We start from the raw sequence: 16,399 nt of genomic DNA, 5'->3' as shown, positions 1-16,399 counted from the left end.
GTTTTCTACATGTAAAGTGGAATATCTTCCATCAAGCCAATTTTTTCTTTTGGGGGTGTGAGGCTAGTAGAGGTTCTGGTGGGTCTGGAAGAAAACCACCCTTTTCTTTTCAAATGAAAAATACATACATAGGGTGATGCTCCTCCCCTTTTATCTATTGATGCCTTGCGTGAACCCAGCCTATGTTCAATACTCATGTTAGTTATGAGACCCTTGCTTGTCCATTAGTATTAGGATTTGACATGCAGCCCTAGTTTTCATGGGTCATTTTCTTTTAGACCTTGCCATTCCTATTGGCATGGCAAAATCAAACTTTGCCAATCCATAAACAATCGTCATAAATTTATGTTTTTAATGCTATTATGATTATAGACATAAATATACAACTAAAAGATGCAAACCACAATTACGATTGAAATCACTAAGCATATATGTCTTACACTGATATTTGTACTCCTTTATGACACGATATGAAGCAAATAACATGACAAAAATATCCAATAAAGTTACAAATAATGTACTATTTCTCGTTACATGAGACAATATGCTTTAAATTGCTTTTAGTTTTGGATACACATTCCTTGTTATTGCTCATCCAGAGACATTTTACCCAAAATCTTTACACTTCTGTATGGATTGACAATTTTCTAAGTTTGGTATTATTTTGCCATTCGTATAGGATGCGTTGGAGACCCTTGGATGGTTGCCCGTGCGCCCTTCCACAGGCGACGTTGATCATCAGGTCCCGTCACTAGTTTTATTTTGTGGGCTTTATTAAAGAAAAATAGTTTTATTTTGTGGGATTTATTAAATTAAAATAGTTCCTGTATACGTTCTCGACACATTTTCCAATTGCAGAGGTAGACATAGCCATAGCCACGGCCACGGCCATACCTCTTATGCTCAAGAGGAACCGCAGGAGGATTTGCCGCCAAACTAACTTGCTCCTCGGTCACGGAGGTTTGTTGCAGATGGAAAACGGAGCCCAGAGCAATACATTTTGTAACAACTGAGGTAGCCATAGCCATAGCCATAACCATGCAAAAGAGAGGCAGGAAGACGATTTGCTGCAACAGTAACTTGCTCCTTGGACATGGATGTTCGTTGCAGATGGAAAACTTGGAGCACCAGGAGGATCTTTGTGTGCATTGAAGAAAGCTAACCAAGCCTCACAATCGAACCTCACACAAGGTACCTTACAGAGGCTTATTCGATCTCACTGATGGTTGCTGTTGCCGATGAACACGTTCTCTACTTTTTTCCCTAACACATTACCTATCACCGAGATATATTGAATCCTTTTTGATTATTTGTAGGGTATCCTGCTTGTTTTTTTTTCAAGGGACAGAGTAGCCCTATTCAATCATGCTGGTTAGACAAGTACGGCACAGATGCTGCCCATTTACAAAGGTGTTCCCCATACCATGTAAATCTTACACTATGTAAATCTCGAAATCAAAATTGTCATAACATTTTTGTACGAGGCGTTAACATAGTTTTCTACCTTTGATCATGGTTATGCGCGTTTCAACTTGATGCTACGTTGTTGATTATTTCGCACACTTTCATATCGATTGCTCACTGTTTGCTTGCTCTATTCTCATCAAGCTCAACAAAACAACATCAATCTATCGACCAGTTGGTTCTTGTTTGTAGCACCTTTCATTCTCAATCTATCTAGTTATGTTATAAAGGAGAGATTTCTAGAACCTTGGATTAGACAGTTCTGGAACATGTCTCAGCCACATGGTTTTTGATCATTTTACCGAGTATAATGGAGTAATAGGGAGACAAAAGGCTTGCTTGACTCAGCATTTATAGTATTGCTTTTGCATGGTGAGTGTCAGTTCAAAGTTGTTCGAATCCTATAGTAAGTAAAACTTATTAGCTACCATGCTATGTTAGCACATTGAGTCTGCAGACACTTCTTTAGTCAAAAGGGTCAAGCAGTCATATATGAAGTGACATGTTAATTCAAAATCCAGAAGAATGTCATTGATCGATGATGTCTTCATCCTGGAGACAAGATATGAGACAGTGAGCAGCAGATAATTTTACTGCAGCCTGCAATTGAGAAGCTTGGATTATTAAGCCTGAAAAGTAACGCCTAAATGAATGAGTGGAGAAATTTCACATTCTTTTTTTAATACTTCTCACAGTGCAACGTGTTTGAATAGTCTGCTTATAAGAGGGATGCCTCGGATCTTGACTTTTGCTATTTATAAAATTTTGACTCTCATTGAACTGCTTGGTTCTTGAACTTGCTATATTCTGCATGCTTATGTATCGTTTTTTGGTATTCTAACCAGTGATGTTAAGAACTTGCTGAAATTAGGCAACAAATATTTCTCCCCACTTGTGGACAATGAAGTAGAGAGACCATGTATTGGGCCGTTTTTGAAAGGCTAGTGTTTGTTGAGGATTAGACTAGGTCGAACCCATACTGTAGTACATGTCTATGGGGTTTTACTTTGCATTAGTTCTACTCACATGTTTGCTGTCATGCTTTGTGTAGCAGAATTATTTACGAGGCTATCTAACTGAAGGTCAACAAAAGGAGGAATGGTGGGCTGTTGATGGCGAGTTGTTCAAAAGAGAGGAGTTCAGTCCAAAGCTACTTCTGGAACCTGAGCCAAATGAAGCAATTCCCACTAGAAGGAGAAGGAAAGAAAGAATCCGGCACTTAATGCAAACACGTCTCAAGCTTAGAAATGACGTATGAGCTCCCTCTTCTTTTAAGCTGCTATTTAAAGTTCATTGTTAATGCCATGTTTCAAACTGCTAATTAAAGTACCTTGCTAATGCCAATGTTATTGTAAGCTTTTTTTTCAAATTTTAAAGGCTATTCAATCGGTGCTCTCTTTATTTCAAGTTCAACTATACAGGCTTGTTATAAAAGTTGACATCTATTTGATTTTTGAAACTACATTGTGTCTTTGTGCTGATATTGATATATGAACTATCCTTTTATAACATCCCATGCTATGTTTTTGTAGGGGTACCTAGAGCCTGACATTCAGTCCAACAAAACATTGGTGTTTTGTATTGAATGTGCCTCACTTTCAAACTTCTTGTTTCACCTCCATCTACTCGCTGCCACAACCACTCCCCATCACTGCACCCAAAAGCCACACACCATTCCCCGCCCCCTTGCCCCCCGCCCTTTTGATGGACTGCTTATGCCCCAAACCAAAAAAAAAAAAAAGACCTGCCTGCCAAAAGCCCCTAGAATCCTGGGTCTTGGTTGCCGCTCCGTATGAGCAACCAAAATAATAGCATGCATTTAACATTTAATTGATGCCTAATTTTGATCATATTAAACAGCCCTTTATTTGTATTTATTGCATTTTATTTGTAATAGTATGACACATACCAAAAGTCATTTGTATAAAGGACATGTTGTGGGCATCCGACTTCTTATTCTTTCTCCCTCTCCACCAATTGGCACTTAACCGGAAGACATTGCTTGGAGCTGCTGTCCAATTGCATTGGGAGTTGTAGTTGCTGTCACTGACCATTCTGGAGTACCACATTGATCAGCTTACTTGCAGCATGCTGCCTAGTCCTGGGCGATCTCTATTTGCTATGTTTTGATGATTCTCTCCCTCTTGTAGCCAGTGTTTAAACTTTACAACAACAGCTGTCGCAAGCCCATCGTCACCTGCATTTTGCTATTTCTCACCCTTTGGAGTAAGCATCATTGTCCTACAACTATCATCATCATTTGCTAGCTAGCACTTGCCTCCATAGCGGTTGCCTTCATCTTCTCTTTATGTTTTGCTCATTTGGTAGTAGATTTCATCTGCTGCCCCCATCACTTGTATACTGATTATTAGCATTTTATGATTGTCTTGCCTTTTGGAGTCAGCATCCTTCATTTGTAGCGGTTGCCATCGCCAGACTATAGTTGCCTTCATTTGGAGTAGTTCCATCTTCATCATCAACTCTCCTTAGCATGAAGGATTGTGTTTTGCTCCCTTCACAATGTAAATTCCTTGACAGGTGCTACCATCTAGACAGTCAAGAAATTGCAGTTGTTTTTGAGCTTTGATTGGTGTCATTGACCCATCCCAACTCACCTTAGTCTTGTTTTGTGAAACATTATACCTTGAGGCCTCTTGTATTCATTATATTCTACAGTCCATTCATTCTCTAAGTTCCTGAGTACATCCATTGTCTCCATGTGTTGTTGTAAGTATTGATTCTTTACATGATATCAGCAGCTAGATCAGAGGTGTACCAATAGCTAAAGCTCCTCATCCTTCATGAAGGTGAATATAGGTTGCAAGAAGTGGCAACATTCTCTCAGATTCCAAATTTCTCTTCGTGCCACTACATCATTTGAGAGAAATCGTTATCTTTTTCGTCCATCCCATTTTCCCATTATTGGTTAGCCATACCAGTACTATGGCTTGTTCTCCAAAAGAGTGAGCCCAGATCGTCGCTGGGTGCACTTATTGCGCCAAGAACGGTCACTCCATTTGATGACTATTGTCATTAAATTTTGCTCCCCAGGGCAGTTGGAGTATACCTCTAGGCACACCTTGTGCTGACTTACTGTTCTAGGCCATGAGTGACTATCTACATTGGCCATCAAATTTTTGTGGTCAAGGCAGTAAGACGCCAATGTGCACGCTAAGCCCTTTGAAATATATGAGAGGCCATGAGACTATATAGTTGTAAGTCCTCCTAGAGACCATTACAATGAGCGATGGAGGACCTTACTTCCCATTTTTGAGTTCATATCTTCCGTTGCTACAACCCTTGAATCTGCAGCCTGCTCCATCGAGAGAATGCTATTTGATATCATCTCCCTCTCCCTCTCCACCAGCTGGCTCCTAATTGGAAGACATGACCTGAGAGCTGCTGTTCATGCACATCTGGAGTTATAGCTACTATCGCCCACCATGCTGGAGTACCACATTGATCAGCCCATTTGCAGCATGCTGCCGCCCAGTCCATGGTGATCTCCATCTGCTGCATTTTGCTGATTCTGATCCTCCTGGAGTTGGCATTCACCAACTGCAGTTGTCACTATTGTTAAACTGCTGTTGCAAGCTCATCCTCACCTGTGTTTTGCTGTTTCTCACCCTCTAGAGTTGGCATCATATTCCTGCACTTGTGATCAGTTATTAGCAGTTGACTTCATCTAGGGCATTCTTCTCTTTGCATTTTGATCATTTGGCACCATCATCGGCATTTCATTATTGTTCTGTCTTCTAGAGTTGGCATCCTTCACTTTCAGTTGTTGCCATTGTCAGACTACAGCCGTCTTCATCCAGAGGATCTCTCTCTCTCTCCATCCATATTTTGAGATTGCCTTCATCAGAAACCTTGGAGGAACTCCGAGGTACTTGGTATTGAGCTGGAGGAATATTTGCTATAGAAGATTGGGGAGACCTGTCACCCCACTCAGGTCTTTGAACTCCTAGATGGAAATGATAATGGTCTGGATAAAGAAAGGATTCATGCTTGTCCCACAAAGAGAGGTAGAAGGGGAAGGGAAGCAACCAATTCCAAGGAAAGAGAGACATTGTAAATTGGTTTTGTTAAGCTCACCAAGTCACAGATCCACACATGCATTGGACTCCAAAAAATTGCTAAAGCTTTGGAAAGAAGAAACAAATTGAAATCCTTTTTTTGCCAAGGGAAATCAAGCTGTCAGAACCAGTTGCGAACTAATTGAATAGTTCTGAAGAGGGTGAAGACAGGGGCTCGGAAAACTAGCATTTCTCTCTCTATCAAATGGAGAAACATCTGGCTGTGTGTGGTTGATGGAGCATGACTATGGCTAGAAACTGGATGAAAGGAAAATGTGGGCTCTTCAGCCTACATTAGGGAGGGGGTGGATGAATTGTAAGAATTGGTTCAGAAATGGATAGGCTGCACTCTAGAGCATGAAAATCAGGGGAATTATGAGAATGAATTCAGAAACAGATAGGTTGCACTGCAGAGCAGAAACACAGAACTACTAATATTTTTGAAGGTGTAAGATGTGAATCTGGTGCAAAATGCAAGGTTGCAAACTCTATGGCTGAGCTGGGCAGGCTATAAACAGCCAAAACACTGCAAAAGTGCGCTATCTTTAGTTGCAGTTGGACGATCAATGCAGCCATTGGAATTATCATGAATAGGCTCCCTGGATTCCAGAAGAGCCCTGATTGGAAATGCAAAAATTGAGGCAGTTGTGTCAAAAATGGCTCTGACACCCACCGTAGCATAGGTTAGTTCAAGAACACACTAAGAAACAGGCCTGTGAAATAATAATTTGGACAGGAACAGATTTAAAAGCAAAAAGGTTAAAGAAATAAAGAAAGCATCTGCCATTGAATATAAGGTTGGAGACTTGGCAATAAAATGAAATGATTGCTTTTTACATTGTTTGCAAATAATATTATAATAAGAAGGCCATATTCTTTGCTCAAAATTAATGTTAAACGAACAAATAGAGAGCTCAGTAGCTTCAGGTAAGACTCATAAGCTGTGAGTTTACTTCATGGCTCTCTCCCTGTCCCCCCACCCCCTCCCCGGCCCGCGGGCGAGGTTAAGCAAGTGGGTTGACAGAGAAGCTGCTTTCCATTGAGTGTGCAGGCAAGTATTGTCAAGAGATCCCAGTGTCACTATCATGAGAATTCACTCCTAGTTCTGGGCATGAAGGATTTTGGATTAGCGGTCCAGGATGTGCAAGCCTTGCATAGTCACTTGCTAAAATGTTAGAATGTGAAACTTTCATTTTAAAGGCCAAAAGCATGATTAGAAGTTCTTAGAACCATATTGTGAAAGTTTGGGCATGGCCATTAAATGTTAAATCTTGGTGAAAGTTTGGACAGGCCATTAAATTTGAAAATTTGGACGGTCCAATATTTTTAAATATCTGAAAAAATTAGTGTGTATTTTTTGCATCTCAGTTTGGGAAAGTGCAAATTGCCATTTTGGATTGTTGCTTCCCACTTGGGGCTGTGTGCAAGCCAGGACAGCCATTGTAGGCCACAGGAAAGCTGAGAGAAGGTACTATGTAGGGCGTGTGACATTTAAAAAATACACACTAATTTTTTCAGATATTTCAAAATATTGGGCTGTCCAAACTTTCACCAAGCTTTAACATTTAATGACCATGCCCAAACTTTCACAATATCCCTGTGGAACTTCCTGGCTATGCAGGGCTGAGGAACAGTGTCATGTTACAGCATCATGATCAGTCAGGGCAGCATTTTGACCAGGTCGGTAGGCATTGTGTTACTGATTCAGATCAAGATTTGGCTGTGTGTTACCTTCTGTAGCATTGAGTTAGCTGTTGAGATCTGGCATAGATATGCTGATTTGCATCAGACGAGTGTGATTACCTTCCCTGTTTCTCTGTGTCTGTCTATCTCTCTCTCTGTGGTGATGTTTTATCTCTCTCTCTCTCTCTCTCTCTCTGTGGTGACGTTTATGCTGAATCAAGGTGGTTCAGGGGTGCATACTGCAGTAAACACCCCTGCTTGTTGGTAGACATTAGCTTGGGAACAGATTGGACTAGTTTGCTGCTGTGTATGTGCTCCAGAGTTGCGAATGTTGGGCATGCATGCAATGTTTTCAGCCTATACAGGCATGGAAATATATGCTGGTGCATGATAGATTGCAGAAAGTTGTCACGAGAAAAGCTTGCTATGAGAACAACAATTGGTAGAGAGTCAAGACAAGGTGCAAAGTCAAGACTGGTTTTGAAGGTCATGCATAAACTTATTAAGTATTTGGGATCAAAATAGGGACTGGTTTTGCTATTGTGGATTAGGAGCTGCAGGTGGATTGGATTGATGCACTAGTTTGGGATTTTGATAGAAATGGTATTTGAGCAAGCAGTCATTAAGGTATACTAGCCCAGAACAATTACCAGCTGAGCATATGTTTTGTGCTCCTTTTTGGAGGGTTGCGTAGTAAATTATAAAAATTCTACGAGGGGTGCTAGGGTTTGTAGTGGCCAATGATCAACCCGTTGAGCGAAAAATTTATTACCCATTGATTAGCTCTTTAAAACAGCCCCAAAACAGTAAATTACCAAAAGTTTCATTAAATGGGGAGCGGTTCTAGAGAGTTTGTATCCCACATGCAAAAACCCTAATTTGGGAGGATCCTTTTACATCTATAAATAGACATGCTGCCCATAATTCAGCCCCATCTTTGTGTGCAGGTTTCTCAATTCCACATGCAGATTTCAGCCATTAGTCTTCCACTCAATGGTTGTCTAGCCCTCTTGATTGCTGCCGTGTCATCACCATCCTCTCCAACCCTAGGTGTCTCCATCCTACTATCGCTTGTTAAGATATGCGATGATGCAAAGAGACAGTAGGGTTTGCGGGGAGAAACACAATGTGTATGGCAAACACTAAAAGAGAAAATAAACTCAAAACACAAGAACACAGTGATGATGCATTGGATCATGCTTTGAGAAGAAAAGCTAATATAGTAGAGTTGAATATCAAAAGATGATTGCACTATCCTGTCTAACTCAGGCGGCAACACCTATGGGGAATTTGCATAGTGAAGGGAGCGAAACGTAGTCCTTCGGGTAGTCAGCTATTGAAGTAATCACTAGAAGGTGAAGAATAGCTCTTGAGGGAGCGAACCGCACTCCTTGCATTGAACCACAAACATTGTTGTGGACAAGCTATAGTTTGTGAATAGATCTCACTGAACCATCTTTTGAAAACAAAAAATGTTGCATTTTGTCCTATGCACCCTTCATAAATGTGCTTTCCACGTGCCTCTAAGAGTAGGCAATGAAGACATCATATTAGATTTCTGTAGGCATAGTAAACTAGCAAAATTCAAATGACTAAAACGTACATGCCACGGTTTTGCATCTAAAAAAGCCAGCAAATCTGCAACTATGTATGCCACATCTTCCACACATTTACCATAATGATTGAGCTTCTAGAGCCTATGACATAGTGAACCAAATTCAAATATTATATTACCATAAGAGAGAGCATGAATTGTATGGCTACATCAGAAAATTTCACAGTCAAGCCAGTCTTGGTGAGTGTAGAAACTCATGACAATTTCTTCTTTTTCTCAAATGCCATTGGAGATGAAGAATATAATCACTAGTTGTTGAGAGAGCGAAGCACAGTCCTCGGACACCAGAAAGATGTCTTGGGCAGCAAATGCAAATCCCAGGAGCCAGAATGCTGAAAATGCAAATTGTAGAAACCTAGATGTTGATGCGTATGTGGAAGGTCACCAAATGTGAAGGCGATGTTAGATGATAGCAGACACAAGATGCAAATGCCTCTTGATTACCAAATACAATGGTGTACGATGATGCTAGGTGATGGAGATTGACATTTGAGTGAGGAAAGTTGACGCCAATTCCCCCGATCAGCAAAGTCAAGCAATAGATATGTTGCCACGTATGAGAAGATGATGCCAGAGTGAGGAGAGAAGCATGAATGCCCACCACGAACCACAATATCTACTTGAAGGGGTGTGAGGGCAGTGGAGAGGTAGGAGAGAGAAGGGAAGAATATTGGAGTGACGCAAGAGGAGTGAAGAATGGCTAAAATTGTGAAGAATGAATGAAGTGATAGCTTGTTAATAGGCCTAAGCTGCCTATGGTGGTGCACCATTGCTGTCTAGGGTGGTGCGCCACAAAATGGGCGTTCACTGATGAAATTACTAAAATGAGGACCTGTCCTTTTTGGGGCTGTCAGTGTGAAACTCTAAGAAGTGTGGAAATTGAAGAAGTGGTTTCTCAACACCTCCTCTCAGGCCCAAAAAAGGATGAAGAAAGAGGAGTGAAGAGAGATACGAGGATATAGAGGATCCCAAAGATCTAAGATTTTCATCTAAAAGGTAACTTGTAGTAAGGAATAGTAGATGGGATAAACTATAGAGCCTAACTTCACCTTGGGAGAGAAGCCACTAGCTTTGTAACACCATGCTAGAAGGAATTGGAAGGCCTCGTTGCCAAGTTGCGATTGAATCTCCAAGGTCTCAATCTAGGCAGCCTTTGAAGATCTTGGGTATCGGTAGGAAAAATGATTGCTTGAAGATAGCCATCCCCAAAGAGTAAATGGTGGGTGAAGAACTTCATGATGAGTAGGTGCCCCCTCGAGGGTGGTGAGGGAGGGGTCCCCTTTGAAGCCAAAGAAGAAGTAGGAGTCCCCTTAAAGGGAAAAGAGAGTACATCCCCCTCTGGGAGAGAGAGGAAATCTAAAAACTCATGGATCATGGACTGCGAATCATTTAATGGTGAAGAAAGTGCTGTCAGTTGTGCCAAAGAAGGTATATGGGGTGCCAAAGATATTGAAGAACTCCTAGAGGGGCCTCTCAAACTTGAGTAGTCGAGGGTGGGAAAAGGAGAAGCTCATGTGGAGCCAAAGGTGGGCAACAATCACTATCTCTCAATGGAATGAATTGCGGAGTTGAAGTAATGAAAGGTGTCGAATAACCACTGTCTTTTGAAGGAGCGGATTGCCGAGGGAACGGTATCCAACAATCATGGTCTCAAGAGGACTTGGTGCACATTGGATGCGTCTTATTGCCTTGAGCATAAAAATCTAAAAGCCGGTGTAGAATAAACTTTGTGGTCGAGAAGGTAGAGGCGGCGGCACAATGAGTGCTTGGAGATAGACATATATACTCCGGCGGTTTAGGGAGCAAAGGTCCATGTCGACATAGTTGGATTTAAACACGTATGATTCAGCATACCACACATCTATAAACATTTGGTATATAGATGTATGAAAAGCCATTTCATACCTATTCATTTTTTGGATTTTAAAAAATGGCTCCGAACTTGTTAAAATTGTTGCTTTTTGCTGGATGATATTTTTTGCTGCACTCTCAATATTTTCCCTTATAGAGTACTTGCATGTGTAGTCTATATGCCTCAGCCTGTTCATGTGCAACTTGCAAGATCAATTGTCAACGTGTGCAATGTGGAGAACCAGGGCAACATATGCAGAAATTCAGGTTTAGGACAGTGTGCTTGGCATGTGCAAAAATAGGGTAGCATGTGCTCAATCCATGCATATTGCAGTGTGCTCATTGTTGAGTTTAGCCTCATCCTCTCCCTCTCTCTTTTGTTGTAGTTCTGAGTGCTATATAGCCTACACTCTCTCAAAATTCATATAGTTCTCTTGTCAAGTTTGATTGTCTTTTATGCTTGTTTTTTAGAGTGTAAGCTTTGTTGAAATGTTTAAAATTCCTACCAAGGTTCAACTTATCATTTTTACGTACTTTCTAGTTTTTAAAGCAAAAAATTAGGGCAACGTATGATTCAGCTTGAGAGTTTGAATCATACTTTAATCATACTTTCATACCTGTACATGTATGGAAGTATGAAACGATGTTATGAATTATGCATATTGACAAGCATTAGTGGGAGGTTTGGTGATGTTGGAAGAGGAGCACCCAGTGGTTTGTCCATCTGCTTGTGGAGAAGTTATAGCTCTGAAGTGTCATCTTGTAAAAGGGAGGGTGGATGGGAGAGGAAGAGAAGGGTATCTTTGTCTTTTGGTAATGTAGCGGAAGGGAGAAAGCAGTGGATGATGCTCAATCCGCAAACTATCTTTGCCTTCTCTGAAGAATAGGGACTTTAGCTCTTTGAGCTCTTGTGCTCTAATACCAAGTCAAGATAACATGTATGCTGTGTTACAATGCCAAGATATGCAATGATGCAAAGAGATAATAGGGTTTGTAGGGAGAAACACAAACTGTGTATAGCAAACACTGAGAGAGAAAAGAAACTCAAAAACACAAGAAAAACACGGTGACGCTGCATTGAATCATTCTATGAGAAGAAAGGTGATACAACGGTGCCGAAGCTCAAAAGATGATTACATTGTCTTGTTTAACTTAGGCGGCATGACTTATGGGAAATCTACACAATGAAGGGAGCAAAGCACAGTCCTTCGGACCGTTGGCTATCGGAGTAATCATTGAAGGTAAAGAATAGCTATCGAGGGAGCAAACTGTAGTCCTCAAATGCAATCAAAGATAAGGAAGATAATCACCAACTATCTTGGACACCAGGAAGATGGCATGGGCAGCAAACACAAATCCCAGAAGCTAGATTGCTGAAAATGTAAATTATAGAAACTTGGATGCTAACGCCTGTGTGGAAGAAGTTCGCTAGATGTGAAGGCAATGCAAGATGATGGCAAATCCAAGATGTAGATGCCTCCGGATTGCCAAACGCAATGGTGTACAATGATGCCAGGTGGTGGAGACTAACGTTTGAGTGAGAAAAGTTGACGCCAATGCCCTTGATCAACAAATGCAAGCAATAGATGTGCCACCAAGTATGGGAAGATGATGTTATAGTGAGGAGAGAGATGAATGTCCACCATGAACCACAATATTGCTTGAAGTGGTGTGAGGGTAGGAGAGAGAAGGAAAGAATGTTGGAGTGACGGAAGAAGAGTGGTGAAGAATGATTGAAGTGACGGTCTATTTATAGGCCTAAGCTATCCAGGGTGGCGTACCACTAAGTGGCTACCCACTGATGAAATAACCAAAATGGGGATACAAGCTCTTTTCGAGGCTATTAGTTTGAAGCCCTAACTAAAGTGTGGAAACTAAAGAAGTGGTTTCTCAAGATCGCCTTGTTGCTTGGAGATCTCACACTACTGCGTTTTCAGCTGCTAGTTGTCATTGCAGTTTTCTCATAATCGATACTTGGATTAGCTTGTATTTATAGCTCTAGACTTGGCGATAGACTGATCTCTACCTAGTGATTGAATCAGCTTGCATTTATGCAGCTGGTGCGGTTGCTTGTAACAAACCTTTTGTATATTAATTGTTATAAAGATATATTGGCTCAATGATTCCCAATTTAATTAATGCTCATATACTTTAAGAGGTGATTTGTATTATTTAAGTATTTCAAAATATGATTAAATGTTCATCTTTCTATTTAAGGGTGGTCAATGGTCAGAATGCTTTATAATTATATTTGGCTTGTCATTGATGAAATGCCCAAGAGAAATTAAAAATTTAGTTGAGCGTTCATATTGACCAAAGAGCTCAGATGACTAAGACTTTTACATTCAAATAGTCACATTGATTAGAAGCTGATATAATGAGTGGTTTCAGAAAGTGAAACTAAATGCTTAAGATCAAAGAAACAAACCATGAACTGATGAACCTATGTAATAAAGCTCTCTAGAAGCTAAATTTGGCGACTCTTAAAATTTAGGAGGTTACTATTTTTGAAGTTGTTCAAATGGAAATTTTGTTCACGACAAAGATTTCAAAATTTCACAAGGAACAATTTTGTCTTTAGCAGCTATCTCAAATTCTTAATCGTTTGAGAGATTTTTAGAGTAGAAGATTTGAAAGCTTCTTTCACTAAAAAAGTAAATATGGCTTCTTGAATAGGATATGTCTCATTTTGAAGAGACAAGTGCCACTACACATGTTATTTTTAGCAAACGCTTGTCATTTATAGCCTCTACTTTTCACTTTTGAGCACCCAAGCACTACACCTATATGGAGGCCTCTCTCTTTATTTGAAATAAGTCTCATGCTGAAATTTTAGCCACATGCTTTGTACTCTTCTATCTTTCTCTCATTCAAGAAGTATTTTCTACTTAGCTTGATCTAATCCAAGCACTAAAGGAGATAATCAGCTTGCTACTCAAAGTTTGCAGATATTAGGGTTTCAAAACTCTAATTTTCAAAATTGGAGCAAATCAACCCTTTTACATATGGTTCATGCACTGGATGACTGTGGTTTTGTTTCAATAAATTCCTGTAAAGGGAGAGGGTCTAGTTTTCCTCTCAATGTGGTGTACTCTTTCTCTCTCTCTCTCTCTCTCTCTCTCTCTCTCTCTCTCTCTCTCTTCCTTTTAATTTTCATGGTGAAAATTGATCGAGTTGGTTAAGCTTAAAGTATTGTCGTTCTTACGTTCTTCCCAGTGCTTACATTGGTATCAGAGCAAGGACTCCTTCTTTGCAAGAACTTTTTTGGGTGACGATCTTTGGACTAACTTCCTCAACATATCAAGAGGTAAAGAGGAGAGTTTTGGGGAACAATCAGAAAGCTCTCTCTTTATTTGTATGCTTATCTGATTATGAGAAGATTCAAAGATACAAGGAGCTGGAAGCCGATCTAGAAATTCAAGCTTTGATGGAGAGAAGGAATAAAGCACGGACTGAAGCAAAGGGCTTTGAAGATTTCCTTACCGAGAAGACTCTTGAGACAGATAGTATTACGGCTGTAAAGGCCCATCTCAGCATAAAAGGGATCAATGTTATTGATGTAATTAAGTCTATGAAAGGTAATACATCACCTATCATTTGAGGATCCACCCAACTGGTGACTTTAAAGTCTCATCATACACAAGCTGCTTCCTCTTGTTCCAAGAATCCCGTCATGGAGAAGGACAATGAGAAAGTCAAAGAATCAGTTATTTTCGTGGTAGCTGAATCTCCAAAGATGCTTTTAGCAAAGGAAAACGATGCTAAAAGAGACTTCCAGCTTGGAGAAAAGAGCATCAAGTTTGATGTTTTCTATGGTAAAAGAGATTCTTAGAAAGCTATGTCTTTTAGTAGACAGTTTGATGTTGCTTTTAGTGGTGAAAATTATATAGATAAATACAAATTGAAATGGTTAAAATACATTTGAAGGATGGCGCTTAGAATTGGTAGCTTAAAGTTGTCAAGAGGAAAAGGAATCTAAGTCTTGGAAAGAGTTTAAGGAGATGTTCAATAAGAAATGTCTGCATTTATCCTTTGAAGCTGATGTGTAACAAGAATAGGATGAGATGAAGCAAAGCCATGGAGACAATATTGAAAGATATATCGATAGGTTTGCAATTGTTTCTGTTAAATATACATCTCTTAATGAAATTCATTTTAATATGGAGATATGAGAGTTTATTCATGGATTACATGCGATGATATGGCGAGCTGTTAAGATGACAAAGCCTAATACTTTGGAAGTAAGCCAAGATGCGGCCGTAGAAGTTGAAGGATTGCATATGCCATGGATGCTTAGAAAAGTCTCAAAAGAAGAATCACAAAGAAAGAAGACCAAGATATTTGATCAAAAGAAGTTAAGTAAACAAAAACCAAAGCATAAGGATGGAGGTATATTGCCTTTACCATCCAAAAAGAAGCTAACATATCAGCAACTAGTAAAATATACAAGAGAAGGACGATGTTTCTCTTGTGGAGAAAAAGGACACATGGCTGGTCAATGCCCTAATAAGGCAAAGAAGGAAAACTAGCCCCAAAAGACACCTCAAGCAAATGTTGTACGTAAGGAATCCTTATAGCAGGATGAAACTTTGTTAGAGAAAAGGAAGCTTTTTATGGCTTGGGATAAGATTGCTAATCAACTTGTTCTCATTTATTTTGATATAGGGACTACGTATCATTATATCCATCCTTCAATTGTTGGAGCTTTATATCTACCAAAGGAGGAGGTTTGAAGCACCAAAATTGCCAGGTGTTGCTTTTCAAGGAATGGAGTTAGAAGTTACTCCCATTCTTGGAAAACTACAAATTGAGATAGGAGATTATGTAGATCATGAGAGTTTTGTCATGGGATATCTTAGTCATTGTGATGTTGTATTAGAAATACATTGGTAGAAGAATAGATCCAGCCATTAATTGGAATCAAAATATATTTAGATTCTCTTTTAAGGGTAAAAATGTATCTTTTGATGTGGGAGTGGAAGGAAACTCTATTTCTATCTTAGCCCATGTAAAAATTTGTAAAGTGATGAAAAAGTCTGTTTCCTGATACTTGATTTTTGTCAAAGATTTTAACAAAGAGTCTAGAATTGAAGAGTCCATCTCAGTTATGAATGAGGACGGAATGAGTTTCTTAAAGCAGTACGAAGATTGTTTTGCAAATACTTTACCTAACAAGTTATCACTAGAGAGACTAGAAGATAATCACATTAATCTCATTCTTGGGAGCTCATCTCCAAATAGGCTACCCTATCGCGTGAGTCCAATACAACAAGAGGAGATTATGAAGCAAGTGAATGAGCTTTTGGAGAAGGATCTGACAAAACCTAGTTCCTCATCTTTTTGCTTTCCAGTCCTCTTAGTGCAGAAGAAAGATGGATCTTGGCACATGTGCGTGGAATATAGGGCCCTCAACAATATTACAATTTTAGAATAGGTTTTCCATTCCAAGAATTGATGATATCTTGGATAGATTGGATGGATTCAAAGTATTTAGTTGGATTGACTTGAAGAGCGACTATCATCAAATAATGATTGCTTTTTAAGATACTGATAAAACAACATTCAAGACAACTTTTGTTTGTATGAGTTTCTTATGCTACCATTTGGTCTCACCAACTCTTGTAATCCTTAATAGAATGATGGAAAGAATCTTTAGAGCACATTAGAAGTTTACAAGTACTTTCTTTGATGATATTTTGGTTCATTCAAA

General features: G+C 39.7%; 1 protein-coding gene across 6 annotated transcripts in view; it reads left to right on the top strand.

The window, feature by feature from the left end:
• Window positions 1-587: 587 nt before the first annotated feature.
• The window catches only part of LOC148031630 (uncharacterized), a 32,990-nt gene continuing 17,178 nt past the window's right edge, over window positions 588-16,399 (top strand). The window contains exons 1-5 of one of the 6 annotated variants that reach the window (XM_087685216.1): window positions 589-742; window positions 859-1,014; window positions 1,111-1,191; window positions 1,343-1,410; window positions 2,519-2,716. In XM_087685216.1, the coding sequence (XP_087541342.1) occupies window positions 1,366-1,410; window positions 2,519-2,716 (243 nt within the window). In that variant the 5' untranslated portion in view covers window positions 589-742; window positions 859-1,014; window positions 1,111-1,191; window positions 1,343-1,365. Of the gene's footprint in view, window positions 743-858; window positions 1,192-1,316; window positions 1,427-2,515; window positions 2,717-16,399 lie in introns of all 6 variants that reach the window. The other 5 variants (XM_087685214.1, XM_087685215.1, XM_087685213.1 and 2 more) reach the window with 5 other exon arrangements.

This window comes from Lygodium microphyllum, chromosome 9 (genome assembly GCF_053477565.2).
Source record: "Lygodium microphyllum isolate KBCC chromosome 9, Lygodium_microphyllum_v1.1.10, whole genome shotgun sequence".
In the NCBI taxonomy this organism is placed as follows: Eukaryota; Viridiplantae; Streptophyta; class Polypodiopsida; order Schizaeales; family Lygodiaceae; genus Lygodium; species Lygodium microphyllum.
The sequence above is the reverse complement of the archived record's forward strand: the minus strand, read 5'-3'. Positions and strand labels throughout refer to the sequence as shown.